Genomic DNA, 13,538 nt, shown 5'->3' with positions numbered 1-13,538 from the left:
GGACACTAATATGGACGCTTAAAGGAAATCCCGCTATGCCCTCAGACGAACCATCAAACAGGCAAATCGTAAATACAGGACTAAGATTGAATCCTACTACACCGGCTCTCACGCTCTCCGGATGTGGCCAAGAGGTGCCCAGTGACACGAGCCTACCAGACAACCTAAATGCCTTTTATGCTTGCTTTGAGGCAAGCAACACTGAAGCATGCATGAGAGCACCAGCTGTTCCAGATGACAGTGTGATCACTCTACCCATAGCCGATGTGAACAAGACCTTTAAACAGGTCAACATTCACAAGGCTGCGAGGCCAGACAGATTACTAGGACGTGTAGTCAGAGCATGCCCAGACCAAATGGCAAGTGTCTTCACTGACATTTTTTACCTGACCGAGTCTGTATTACCTACATGTTTCAAGCAGACCACCATAGTCTCTGTGCCCAAGAAAGCGAAGTTGACCTGCCTAAATGACTATCCCCCCAATAGCACTCACATCGGTAGCCATGAAGTGCGTTGAAAGGCTGGTCATGACTCACATCAACACCATCATCCTGTAAACCCTATACCCACTCCAATTCACATACCGCCCCAACAGATCCAGAGATTATGTAATCTCAATCGCATTCCACACAGCCCTTTCCCACCTGGACAAAAGGAACATCTATGTGAGAATAATGTTCATTGACTACAGCTCAGTGTTCAACACCATAGGGCCCACAAAGCTCATCACTATGCTAAGGACCCTGGGACAAAACACCTCCCTCTGCAACTGGATCCGGGACTTCCTGACGGGCTGCCTCCAGGAGGTAAGGGTAGGCAACACCACATCTACCATGCTGATCCTCAACACGAGGATCCCTCATGGGTGCGTGCTTAGTCCCCTACTGTACACCATGTTCACTCACGACTACATGACCAAGCACAACTCCAACACCATCATTAAGTTTTCTGACACAACCGTGGTAGGCCTGATCACCGACAATGATGAGACAGCCTATAGGGAGGAGGTCAGAGACTTGGCAGTGTGGTTCCAGGACAACAACTACTCCCTCAATGTAAGCAAGACAAAGGAGCTGATTGTGACTACAGGAAAAGGAGGGCCGAACACACCCCCATTCACATCGATGGGGCTTTTGTGGAGTGGGTCGAGAGTTTCAAGTTCCTTAGTGTCCACATCACCAGCAAACTATCATAGTTCAAACACACCAAGTCAGCCATGAAGAGGGCACGACAACACCTTTTCCCCCTCAGAAGACAGAAAAGATCTGGTATGGGTCCCCAGATCCTCAAAAAGTTCTACAGCTGCACCATCAAGATCATCCTGACTGGTTGGTATTGGAACTGCTCGGCATCAGACCGTAAAGCGCTACAGAGGGTAGTGCGTACGGCCCAGTACATCACTGGGACCAAGCTTCCTGCCATCCAGGACCTAAATACTAGGCATTGTCAGAGGAAGGCCCAAAAAATTGTCAAAGACTCCAGTCACCGAAGTGATAGACTAGTCTCTCTGCTACCGTATGGCAAGCAGTACAGGAGCGCCAAGCCTAGGTCCAAGAGTCTTCTAAACAGCTTCTACCCCCAAGCCATAAGACTGCTGAACAATTAATCAAATGGCCATCCGGACTATTACATTGACCCCCCCCCCCCCCCCCCCCCTCCCCCACACACACACTCTGCTGCTACCCGCTGTTTATTATCTATGCATAGTGACTTTATCCCTATCTACATGTACACATTTCCTAGACTAACCTGTACCTCCCGCACAAAGGCTAGGTACCGGTACCCCTGTATATAGCCTCATTATTGTTCTATTTTCTTAACTCAAATCAAATCAAATCAAATGTATTTATATAGCCCTTCGTACAGTGCCTTGCGAAAGTATTCGGCCCCATTGAACTTTGCGACCTTTTGCCACATTTCAGGCATCAAACATAAAGTTAATACTTTGGAGCGCCACCTTTTGCTGCGATTACAGCTGTAAGTCGCTTGGGGTATGTCTCTATCAGTTTTGCACATCGAGAGACTGAATTTTTTTCCCATTCCTCCTTGCAAAACAGCTCGAGCTCAGTGAGGTTGGCTGGAGAGCATTTGTGAACAGCAGTTTTCAGTTCTTTGTACAGATTCTCAATTGGATTTGGACTTGGCCATTTTAACACCTGGATATGTTTATTTTTGAACCATTCCATTGTAGATTTTGCTTTATGTTTTGCATCATTGTCTTGTTGGAAGACAAATCTCCGTCCCAGTCTCAGGTCTTTTGCAGACTCCATCAGGTTTTCTTCCAGAATGGTCCTGTATTTGGCTCCATCCATCTTCCCATCAATTTTAACCATCTTCCCTGTCCCTGCTGAAGAAAAGCAGGCCCAAACCATGATGCTGCCACCACCATGTTTGACAGTGGGGATGGTGTGTTCAGCTGTGTTGCTTTTACGCCAAACATAACGTTTTGCATTGTTGTCAAAAAGTTCAATTTTGGTTTCATCTGACCAGAGCACCTTCTTCCACATGTTTGGTGTGTCTCCCAGGTGGCTTGTGGCAAACTTTAAACAACACTTTTTATGGATATCTTTAAGAAATGGCTTTCTTCTTGCCACTCTTCCATAAAGGCCAGATTTGTGCAATATACGACTGATTGTTGTCCTATGGACAGAGTCTCCCACCTCAGCTGTAGATCTCTGCAGTTCATCCAGAGTGATCATGGGCCTCTTGGCTGCATCTCTGATCAGTCTTCTCCTTGTATGAGCTGAAAGTTTAGAGGGACGGCCAGGTCTTGGTAGATTTGCAATGGTCTGATACTCCTTCCATTTCAATATTGTCGCTTGCACAGTGCTCCTTGGGATGTTTAAAGCTTGGGAAATCTTTTTGTATCCAAATCCGGCTTTAAACTTCTTCACAACAGTATCTCGGACCTGCCTGGTGTGTTCCTTGTTCTTCATGATGCTCTCTGCGCTTTTAACGGACCTCTGAGACTATCACAGTGCAGGTGCATTCATACTGAGACTTGATTACACACAGGTGGATTGTATTTATCATCATTAGTCATTTAGGTCAACATTGGATCATTCAGAGATCCTCACTGAACTTCTGGAGAGAGTTTGCTGCACTGAAAGTAAAGGGGCTGAATAATTTTGCACGCACAATTTTTCAGTTTTTGATTTGTTAAAAAAGTTTGAAATATCCAATAAATGTCGTTCCACTTCATAATTGTGTCCCACTTGTTGTTGATTCTTCACAAAAAAATACAGTTTTATATCTTTATGTTTGAAGCCTGAAATGTGGCAAAAGGTCGCAAAGTTCAAGGGGGCCGAATACTTTCGCAAGGCACTGTACATCAGCTGATATCTCAAAGTGCTGTACAGAAACCCAGCCTAAAACCCCAAACAGCAAGCAATGCAGGTGTAGAAGCACGGTGGCTAGGAAAAAAATCCCTAGAAAGGCCAAAACCTAGGAAGAAACCTAGAGAGGAACCAGGCTATGTGGGGTGGCCAGTCCTCTTCTGGCTGTGCCGGGTGGAGATTATAACAGAACATGACCATTGTTGGTTATCGCTTGTAAGTTAGCATTTCACAGTAATTTCTATACCTGTTGTATTCGGCGCATGTTGATTTGATGTGACATTTTATTATTATTATTTTTTATACATTTGCTAAAATGTCAAAATACCTGTTTTTGCTTTTTCATAATGGGGTGTCGATTTAAAAAAAATAGGCTGTAACGTAACAAAATGTGGAAAAAGTCATGGGGTCTGAATACTTTCAGAATGCACTGTATACACAAACTGTATGTCTGTCCTTGGGGGGAGAACTAAAGAGTCCCTTTGTCCTTCTGAGAACTGTGATGCTTTGTTAGGCAGCACATGGCTACTCTTGACTCCTGTGTGTAGCATGGTGCGTGGTTTGAACACACAAACACACATTTCTCTTGTTCTCCCTTTCTCTCTCTCTTTTTCTTCCTCCCTCTCTCCTCCCTCTCTCCCACCATGTGTCATGTTGTGTCTTGTCTCTGTCCTTTCCCTTCACCCTGTCTCCCTCTGCTGGTCGTTGTTATGTTACCTTTTCTCCCCCGCTTTCCCCCAGCTGTCCCTTGTCTCCTCTAACTACCCGTTCCCCACCTGTTCCCTGTTTCCCTCTGATTAGGTCCCTATATCTCTCTCTGTTTCTGCTCCTGTCCTTGTCGGATTCTTGTTTGTTTGTGTTTCATGCCTGAGCCAGACTATCGTCATGTTTGCTGTAACCTTGTCCTGTCCTGTCGGAATCTGCCGGTCTATCTGAGCCTACCTAAGTTTGGTTATTAAAGAAGCTCTGTTTAAGTTAGTTCGCTTTTGGGTCCTCATTCACTCACCATAACAGAAGAATCCGACCAAGAATGGACCCAGCGACTTCGGATCCTCTCCACTCAGCCGTCGGAATCCAGGGAGCGATGCTAGGCAGACACGAGCAGGAAGTGTCTGCTGCTCGACATGCCGTTGAGACCCTGGCCACCCAAGTCTCCAACCTCACAGAACAGGTTCACCATCTCCGCCTCGATCCACCGGCCACTTCCAGGGCTTTCGAATCTCCGGAGCCCAGAATCAATAACCCGCCGTGTTACTCTGGGGAGCCCACTGAATGCCGCTCGTTCCTCACCCAGTGTGATATTGTGTTTTCTCTCCAGCCCAACACTTACTCCAGGAGCACTGCTCGTGTCGCCTACGTCATATCTCTCCTTATTGGACGGGCTCGTGAGTGGGGCACGGCAATCTGGGAGGCAAGGGCTGAGTGTACTAACCAGTATCAGGACTTTAAGGAGGAGATGATACGGGTTTTTGATCGATCTGTTTTTGGGGAGGAGGCTTCCAGGGCCCTGTCTTCCCTATGTCAAGGTAATCGATCCATAACAGACTACTCTATTGAGTTTCGCACTCTTGCTGCCTCCAGTGGCTGGAACGAGCCGGCTTTGCTCGCTCGTTTTCTGGAGGGTCTCCGCGCAGAGGTAAAGGATGAGATTCTCTCCCGGGAGGTCCCTTCCAGCGTGGATTCCCTGATTGAACTCGCTATTCGCATTGAGCGACGGGTTGATCTGCGTCACCGAGCTCGTGGAAAGGAGCTCGCGTTCTCCGTTGCTTCCCTCTCCGCATCACTACCATCTTCCTCTGCCGGCTCGGGAGCTGAGCCTATGCAGCTGGGAGGTATCCGCATCTCGACTAAGGAGAGGGAACGGAGAATCACCAACCGCCTCTGTCTCTATTGCGGTTCTGCTGGTCATTTTGTCACTTCATGTCCAGTAAAAGCCAGAGCTCATCAGTAAGCGGAGGGCTACTGGTGAGCGCTACTACTCCTGTCTCTCCTTCAAGATCCTGCACTACCTTGTCGGTCCATCTACGCTGGACCGGTTCGTCAGCTTCCTGCAGTGCCTTAATAGACTCTGGGGCGGAGGGCTGTTTTATGGACGAGACCTGGGCTCGGGAACATGACATTCCTCTCAGACAGTTAAGGGAGTCCACGGCCTTGTTCGCCCTGGATGGTAGTCCTCTCCCCAGGATTCAGCGTGAGACGCTACCTTTAACCCTCACTGTTTCTGGTAATCATAGCGAAACCATTTCTTTTTTGATTTTTCGTTCACCTTTTACACCTGTTGTTTTGGGCCATCCCTGGCTAGTTTGTCATAATCCTTCCATTAATTGGTCTAGTAATTCTATCCTCTCCTGGAACGTCTCTTGTCATGTGAAATGTTTAATGTCTGCTATCCCTCCTGTTTCCTCTGTCTCTTCTTCACAGGAGGAGCCTGGTGATTTGACAGGGGTGCCGGAGGAATATCACGATCTGCGCACGGTGTTCAGTCGGTCCAGGGCCACCTCTCTTCCTCCACACCGGTCGTATGATTGTAGTATTGATCTCCTTCCGGGAACCACTCCCCCCCGGGGTAGACTATACTCTCTGTCGGCTCCCGAACGTAAGGCTCTCGAGGATTATTTGTCTGTAGCTCTTGACGCCGGTACCATAGTCCCCTCCTCCTCTCCCGCCGGAGCGGGGTTTTTTTTTGTCAAGAAGAAGGACGGGTCTCTGCGCCCCTGCATAGATTATCGAGGGCTGAATGACATAACAGTTAAGAATCGTTATCCGCTTCCTCTTATGTCTTCAGCCTTCGAGATCCTGCAGGGAGCCAGGTTTTTCACTAAGTTGGACCTTCGTAACGCTTACCATCTCGTGCGCATCAGGGAGGGGGACGAGTGGAAGACGGCGTTTAACACTCCGTTAGGGCACTTTGAATACCGGGTTCTTCCTTTCGGCCTCGCTAACGCTCCAGCTGTCTTTCAGGCATTAGTCAATGATGTCCTGAGAGACATGCTGAACATCTTTGTGTTCGTTTACCTTGACGATATCCTGATTTTTTCACCGTCACTCCAGATTCATGTTCAGCACGTTCGACGTGTCCTCCAGCGCCTTTTAGAGAATTGTCTTTTTGTGAAGGCTGAGAAGTGCACTTTTCATGCCTCCTCCGTCACATTTCTCGGTTCTGTTATTTCCGCTGAAGGCATTAAGATGGATCCCGCTAAAGTCCAAGCTGTCATTGATTGGCCCGTCCCTAAGTCACGCGTCGAGCTGCAGCGCTTTCTCGGCTTCGCGAACTTCTATCGTCGTTTCATCCGTAATTTCGGTCAGGTGGCCGCTCCTCTCACAGCCCTTACTTCTGTCAAGACGTGCTTTAAGTGGTCCGTTTCCGCCCAGGGAGCTTTTGATCTCCTCAAGAATCGTTTTACATCCGCTCCTATCCTTGTTACACCTGACGTCTCTAGACAGTTCGTTGTCGAGGTTGACGCGTCAGAGGTGGGCGTGGGAGCCATTCTTTCTCAGCGCTCCCTCTCTGACGACAAGGTCCACCCATGCGCGTATTTTTCTCATCGCCTGTCGCCGTCGGAACGTAACTATGATGTGGGTAACCGCGAACTGCTCGCCATCCGGTTAGCCCTAGGCGAATGGCGACAGTGGTTGGAGGGGACGACCGTTCCTTTTGTCGTTTGGACTGACCATAGGAACCTTGAGTACATCCGTTCTGCCAAACGACTTAATGCGCGTCAGGCGCGTTGGGCGCTGTTTTTCGCTCGTTTCGAGTTCGTGATTTCTTATCGTCCGGGCTCTAAGAACACCAAGCCTGATGCTTTGTCTCGTCTCTTCAGTTCTTCAGTAGCCTCCACTGACCCCGAGGGGATTCTCCCTGAGGGGCGTGTTGTCGGGTTGACTGTCTGGGGAATTGAGAGGCAGGTAAAACAAGCGCTCACTCACACTCCGTCGCCGCGCGCTTGTCCTAGGAACCTTCTTTTCGTTCCCGTTCCTACTCGTCTGGCCGTTCTTCAGTGGGCTCACTCTGCCAAGTTAGCCGGCCACCCTGGCGTTCGGGGTACGCTTGCTTCCATTCGCCAGCGTTTTTGGTGGCCCACCCGGGAGCATGACACGCGTCGTTTCGTGGCTGCTTGTTCGGTCTGCGCGCAGACTAAGTCCGGTAACTCTCCTCCTGCCGGCCGTCTCAGGCCGCTTCCTATTCCCTCTCGACCGTGGTCTCACATCGCCTTAGATTTTGTCACCGGACTGCCTTCGTCAGCGGGGAAGACTGTTATTCTTACGGTTGTCGATAGGTTCTCTAAGGCGGCCCATTTCATTCCCCTTGCTAAGCTTCCTTCTGCTAAAGAGACGGCACAAATCATCATCGAGAATGTTTTCAGAATTCATGGCCTTCCGTCAGACGTCGTTTCGGACAGAGGTCCGCAATTCACGTCTCAATTTTGGAGGGAGTTTTGCCGTTTGATTGGGGCTTCCGTCAGTCTCTCTTCCGGCTTTCACCCCCAGTCTAACGGTCAAGCAGAACGGGCCAATCAGACTATTGGTCGCATCTTACGCAGTCTTTCTTTTCGCAACCCTGCGTCTTGGTCAGAACAGCTCCCCTGGGCAGAATACGCCCACAACTCGCTTCCTTCGTCTGCGACCGGGCTATCTCCTTTTCAGAGTAGCCTCGGGTACCAGCCTCCGCTGTTCTCATCTCAGTTCGCCGAGTCCAGCGTCCCCTCCGCTCAGGCTTTTGTCCAACGTTGCGAGCGCACCTGGAAGAGGGTCAGGTCTGCACTTTGCCGTTATAGGACGCAGACTGTGAGGGCTGCTAATAAGCGTAGAACTAAGAGTCCTAGATATTGTCGCGGTCAGAGAGTTTGGCTCTCCACTCAGAACCTTCCCCTTAAGACGGCTTCTCGCAAGTTGACCCCGCGGTTCATTGGTCCGTTCCGTATTTCTCGGGTCATTAATCCTGTCGCAGTTCGACTTCTTCTTCCGCGATACCTTCGTCGCGTCCACCCGGTCTTCCATGTCTCCTGTATTAAGCCCGTTCTTCGCGCCCCCGCTCGTCTTCCCCCCCCCCCCCCCCATCCTTGTCGAGGGCGCACCCATCTACAGGGTCCGCAGGATTTTGGACATGCGTCCACGGGGCCGTGGTCACCAGTACCTTGTCGATTGGGAGGGGTACGGTCCTGAGGAGAGGAGTTGGGTTCCCTCTCGGGACGTGCTGGACCGTGCGCTGATCGAGGATTTCCTCCGTTGCCGCCAGGTTTCCTCCTCGAGTGCGCCAGGAGGCGCTCGGTGAGTGGGGGGGTACTGTCATGTTGTGTCTTGTCTCTGTCCTTTCCCTTCACCCTGTCTCCCTCTGCTGGTCGTTGTTATGTTACCTTTTCTCCCCCGCTTTCCCCCAGCTGTCCCTTGTCTCCTCTAACTACCCGTTCCCCACCTGTTCCCTGTTTCCCTCTGATTAGGTCCCTATATCTCTCTCTGTTTCTGCTCCTGTCCTTGTCGGATTCTTGTTTGTTTGTGTTTCATGCCTGAGCCAGACTATCGTCATGTTTGCTGTAACCTTGTCCTGTCCTGTCGGAATCTGCCGGTCTATCTGAGCCTACCTAAGTTTGGTTATTAAAGAAGCTCTGTTTAAGTTAGTTCGCTTTTGGGTCCTCATTCACTCACCATAACACCATGTCCCTGGTTAAAGCCAAGTGTGGCGTAGGGGCTGGTGAGAGAAAGAGTCAATGGGTTTGTTGATTTTTTTTTTCTCTCTCTCTCTCTCTCTCTCTCTCTCTCTCTCTCTCTCTCTCTCTCGCTCCATTTTTGTCAGTTTGGAATGTAGACAGAGTTAGGAACTGCCTCAGTTGCTATGCAGATAGCCAGGGGTCTATTCTGCTGTCCCTGGCTACCCACACAGATCCTCCAGTTGTTCCTCTACCTTACTGAATTGACGTGCTCTGAACCCATTAACTTCAATGACTCCTTTCATATTTTTTTTTTTGCTTTATTGAAGAGAGAGAACAGTTTTAGAAAGATAGGGGAAAGGTCAAATGACATTGGGCTGGATTCATACCCATGCCGACTCTGGGATACATGTGTGCCAGGGTCAGCAGCTGTAACCACCGAACCACACAGGCCCCGGTCAAAGGTTATGTTGTTCTGACCTCACTGTTGTTGTCATCTGCTGACCCTAACAATAACACACAGCAGAAAAACATTCACATAACTTCACATTCACATATCACCACATATCATCAGTACACCACATATCATTACATAGCATCTTCATCTTCGGTTTTGCTGCTGCAATTCATTAACTGATACTCATAGGAATGTAATTGCTAATAGGACTGTGATGTTTAACGGCTTGTTGTGGTCCGTGTCTGTCTCGTATTGTAATGAGTTTCTGTGTGATTGATACTCCCCAGAGCCCCTAGAGACTGGATGGACTTTGATGCCAGACCTCAGAGAGAGTGTGTGTGTTTGATAATAATAACATTTGTCCTATATCAACACATGTACAAGTGTGTGTTAATATGGTATTCATGTGTGAATTGTTTTTCATATCCCACTCTCTCTGAGACGCCTTCGGAGAGTGGGGTCACGACCAGGGTCTGCCGTGTTAACTTTGACTTTTACTCCAAGAAAATAGCTTCAAGTGTTTCGATGAGTTGAAACAGGAGAACAGCAAGATGACAGCAATCTGTAAGTCATTGAGAGAGGACATCAGTTCTGTGTGTGAATCCATGATAACATTGAAGGATAAATCCAACTATCTCGAGGGACAGTCAAGGCAGAACAACATAGTTGTGAACAGAATTGCAGAATCTCCACATGAGACCGGGACGGAGTCTGAAGACAGTGAGGGAAATGATCTCTGAGAAATTGAAGATGAACCACAGGAAGATTGAGGTGGAGCGCGCCCACAGGACTGGAAAACCGACTACCGGCCCAGGTGACAGGCCCAGGCCGATAGTGGTCAAGTTCCCGAGGTTCAAGGACAAGGTAGCTGTTCTGGAAAGAGTCAAGAACTTGAGAGGAACGTGAATCTCCCTCAACGAGGTCTATCCTGAAGCTGTGCGCCAGAAGAGGAAAGAACTGATCCCAGCCATGAAAGTTGCCAGAGCGCATGGGGACATTGCTTATATCCGCCATGACAAGCTCATTGTCCACCCTTCCTCCCAGAAGCCTGGAGGGGATGAGAGAGCCAATCCTATAGGATCGTAGCTTCAATCCCACAACAGACACACTCACACACCAATTAATTAATGGACTGCTGAATGTTAAAAAAATATATCTTGCTTTGTTTGCTCTTCAGTATTATGTCTATCTCTGATAAGCTCCACAGGAAAGGGCTGGAAATAGCCCATATTATTATATGTATGTAGCCTTAGAAATAAGGTTAATGATATCAATAACTTGCTAACATCAGGTAACATTCATATATTTCTGAGACTCACTTAGATAATTCATTTGATGATACAGCAGTAGCAATACAAGGATATAACTTCTATAGAAGAGACAGAAATGCTTATGGGGGAGGTGTTCCTCTATATATTCAGAGCCGTATTCCTGTTATGCTTAGAGAAGATCTTATGTCAAGTGTTATTGAAGTGTTGTGGTTGCAGGTTCACTTGGCACATCTAATGGATGATGTTAAACATATTTGTTGGTCTGATGTGATTAATGAGGAGTATACAGATGCTGCACTTGATGAATTTATGAAATTGCTTCTTCCAATTATTGATAAACATGCACCTGTTAAGAAACTGACTGTTAGAACTATTAAGGCTCCATGGATTGATGAGGAATTGAAAAACTGTATGGTTGAAAGAGATGAGGCAAAAGGAGTGGCTAATAACTCTGGCTGCACATCTGATTGGCTCTCTTACTGCAAATTGAGAAATAATGTGACTAAACTCAACAAAAAGAAGTAGAAACTGTATTATGAAGCCAAGATCAATGATATAAAGAATGGTGGGAAAAACTTGAGTACTTTAAATGAAATTATGGGCAGAAAGACAAATTCAACTCCATTGTTCATTGAATCAGATGGCTTATCACAAAACCATTTGATGTTGCCAATTATTTTAATGATTACTTAATTGGCAAAGTGGCCAAACGTAGGCAGGAAATGCCAACAACGAACAGTGAGTCATCTTATTCATGCATAATAAAACAAATAATGAAAGAAAAAACATTGCAAGTTAGAATTTTGTAAGTTAGTGTGGGAGAGGTGGAAAAATAATTGTTATCGATCAATAATGACAAACCTCCTGGCATTAACAACTTAGATAGAAAGCTATTGAGGATGGTAGCTGACTCTATAGCCACTCCTATCTGTTATGTCTTTAATCTGAGCCGAGAGAGAAGTCTTTGTTCTCAAGCCTGGAGGGAAGCCAAAGTAATTCTGCTACCCAGGAGTGTCTATAAGCTTGCTGGCAGCTCTTAGCAAACTGTTGGGGAAAATTGTGTTGTGACCAAATACAATGCTATTTCTCTGCAAACAAATTAACAACAGACTTTCAGCATGCTTATAGAGAAGGGCACTCAACATGTACAACACTGACACAAATGACTGATGATTGGTTGAAAGAAATTGATAATAAGAAGATTGTGGGAGCTGTACTGTTAGATTTCAGTGCAGCGTTTGATATTATTAACCATAATCTCTTGTTGAAAAAACATGTGTTATCGCTTTTCAACCTCTGCCATATTGTGGATTCAGAGCTATATATCTAATAGAACTCAAAATAGGTTTTCTTAAATGGAAGCTTCTCTAATGTCAAACATGTAAAGTGTGGTGTACCGCAGGGCAGCTTTCTAAGCCCTCTACTCTTTTCTATTTTTATCAATGACCTGCCACTGGCATTAAAACATCAGCAACCACAGCTAATGATGTCACTCAAACCCTTAACAAAGAGTTGCTGCCTGTTTTGGAATGGGTTGCCAGTAACAAACTGGTCCTGAACATCTTTAAAACTAAGAGCATAGTTTCCTAAGTTCTAGACCTCAGCTGAATCTGGTAATGAATGGTGTGGCTGTTGAACAAGTTGAAGAGGCTAAATTACTTGCCGTTACCTTAGATTGAACACTGTCATGGTCAAGATGGGTAGAGGTCTGTCCGTAATAAAGAGATGCTCTGCTTTTTTGACACACACATGGGCTGGTGGCTTCCTGTAAACAAACCTGTCTCTATGCCACAGACAGTGTCACTGTGTGTTGGATGTGTCAGTACAGTAAGCCTATTTGAACAGGATTGTGTGTGCACAGATAAACACCCTCGCCATGGGAGTTCCTAAGACAGGTGTATGTACATTATAGTGTATGTAAATCAGGGATGGGCAACTCCAGTCCTCAGGTCCTGATTGGTGTCACACTTTTGTCCCAGCCCCAGCTAACGCAACTGACTCCAATACAATAATCCACTAATCTTCAGTTTAGAATGCAATTAGTTTAATCAGCTGTGTTTGCTAGGAATGGGGACAAAGAGTGACACCGTTCTGGCCCCTGAGGACTTGAGTTGCCCATCTGTGATGTAAATGGTAGTCAGTATTGTCTTGTCTTACCACTGTAATTGTATATCTGTATAGGTCTATGCAGTGGGAGGGTATGACGGTCAGAGTCGTCTGAGCAGTGTGGAGTGCTATGACTCCTTCTCTAACCGCTGGACAGAGGTGGCTCCCATGAAGGAGGCAGTCAGTTCCCCGGCCGTGTCCAGCTGTGCTGGGAAACTCTTTGTCATTGGCGGAGGGCCGGACGACAACACTTGCTCTGACAAGGTGGGTAGACCTATACACATGGATAACTGGCAAGGTGGGTAGAACCACACACATGGATAACTGGAAAGGTGGGTAGAACCATACACATTGATATACAGTTGAAGTCAGAAGTTTACATACACTTAGGTTGGAGTCATTAAAACTAGTTTTTTTCCATAATTCACTGTATCACAATTCCAGTGTGTCAGAAGTTTACAAACACTAAGTTGACTGTGCATTTAAACAGCTTGGAAAATTCCAGAAAATGATGTCATGGCTTTAGAAGCTTCTGACAGGCTAATTGACATAATTTGAGTCAATTGGAGGTATACCTGTGGATGTATTTCAAGGCCTACCTTCAAACTCAGTGCCTCTTTGCACTCAGTGCCTCAGTGCCTCTTTGCAAAAATAAATCAGCCAAGACCTCAGACAAGTCTGGTTCATCCTTGGGAGCAATTTCCAAACGCCTGAAGGTACCAC

General features: G+C 47.0%; 1 protein-coding gene across 1 annotated transcript in view; it reads left to right on the top strand.

Annotated features, from left to right (window-relative positions):
- Window positions 1-13,538, top strand: part of klhl24a (kelch-like family member 24a) — a 56,076-nt gene that overhangs the window by 34,821 nt on the left and 7,717 nt on the right. The window contains exon 6 of the mRNA XM_021613995.2: window positions 12,891-13,079. Coding sequence (XP_021469670.1) covers window positions 12,891-13,079 — 189 coding nt within the window. The remainder of the gene's footprint in view (window positions 1-12,890; window positions 13,080-13,538) is intronic.

This window comes from Oncorhynchus mykiss, chromosome 8 (genome assembly GCF_013265735.2).
Source record: "Oncorhynchus mykiss isolate Arlee chromosome 8, USDA_OmykA_1.1, whole genome shotgun sequence".
NCBI classification, from domain to species: domain Eukaryota; kingdom Metazoa; phylum Chordata; class Actinopteri; order Salmoniformes; family Salmonidae; genus Oncorhynchus; species Oncorhynchus mykiss.
Note: the sequence above shows the minus strand (reverse complement) of the source record. Positions and strands in the feature narration are given on the sequence as shown.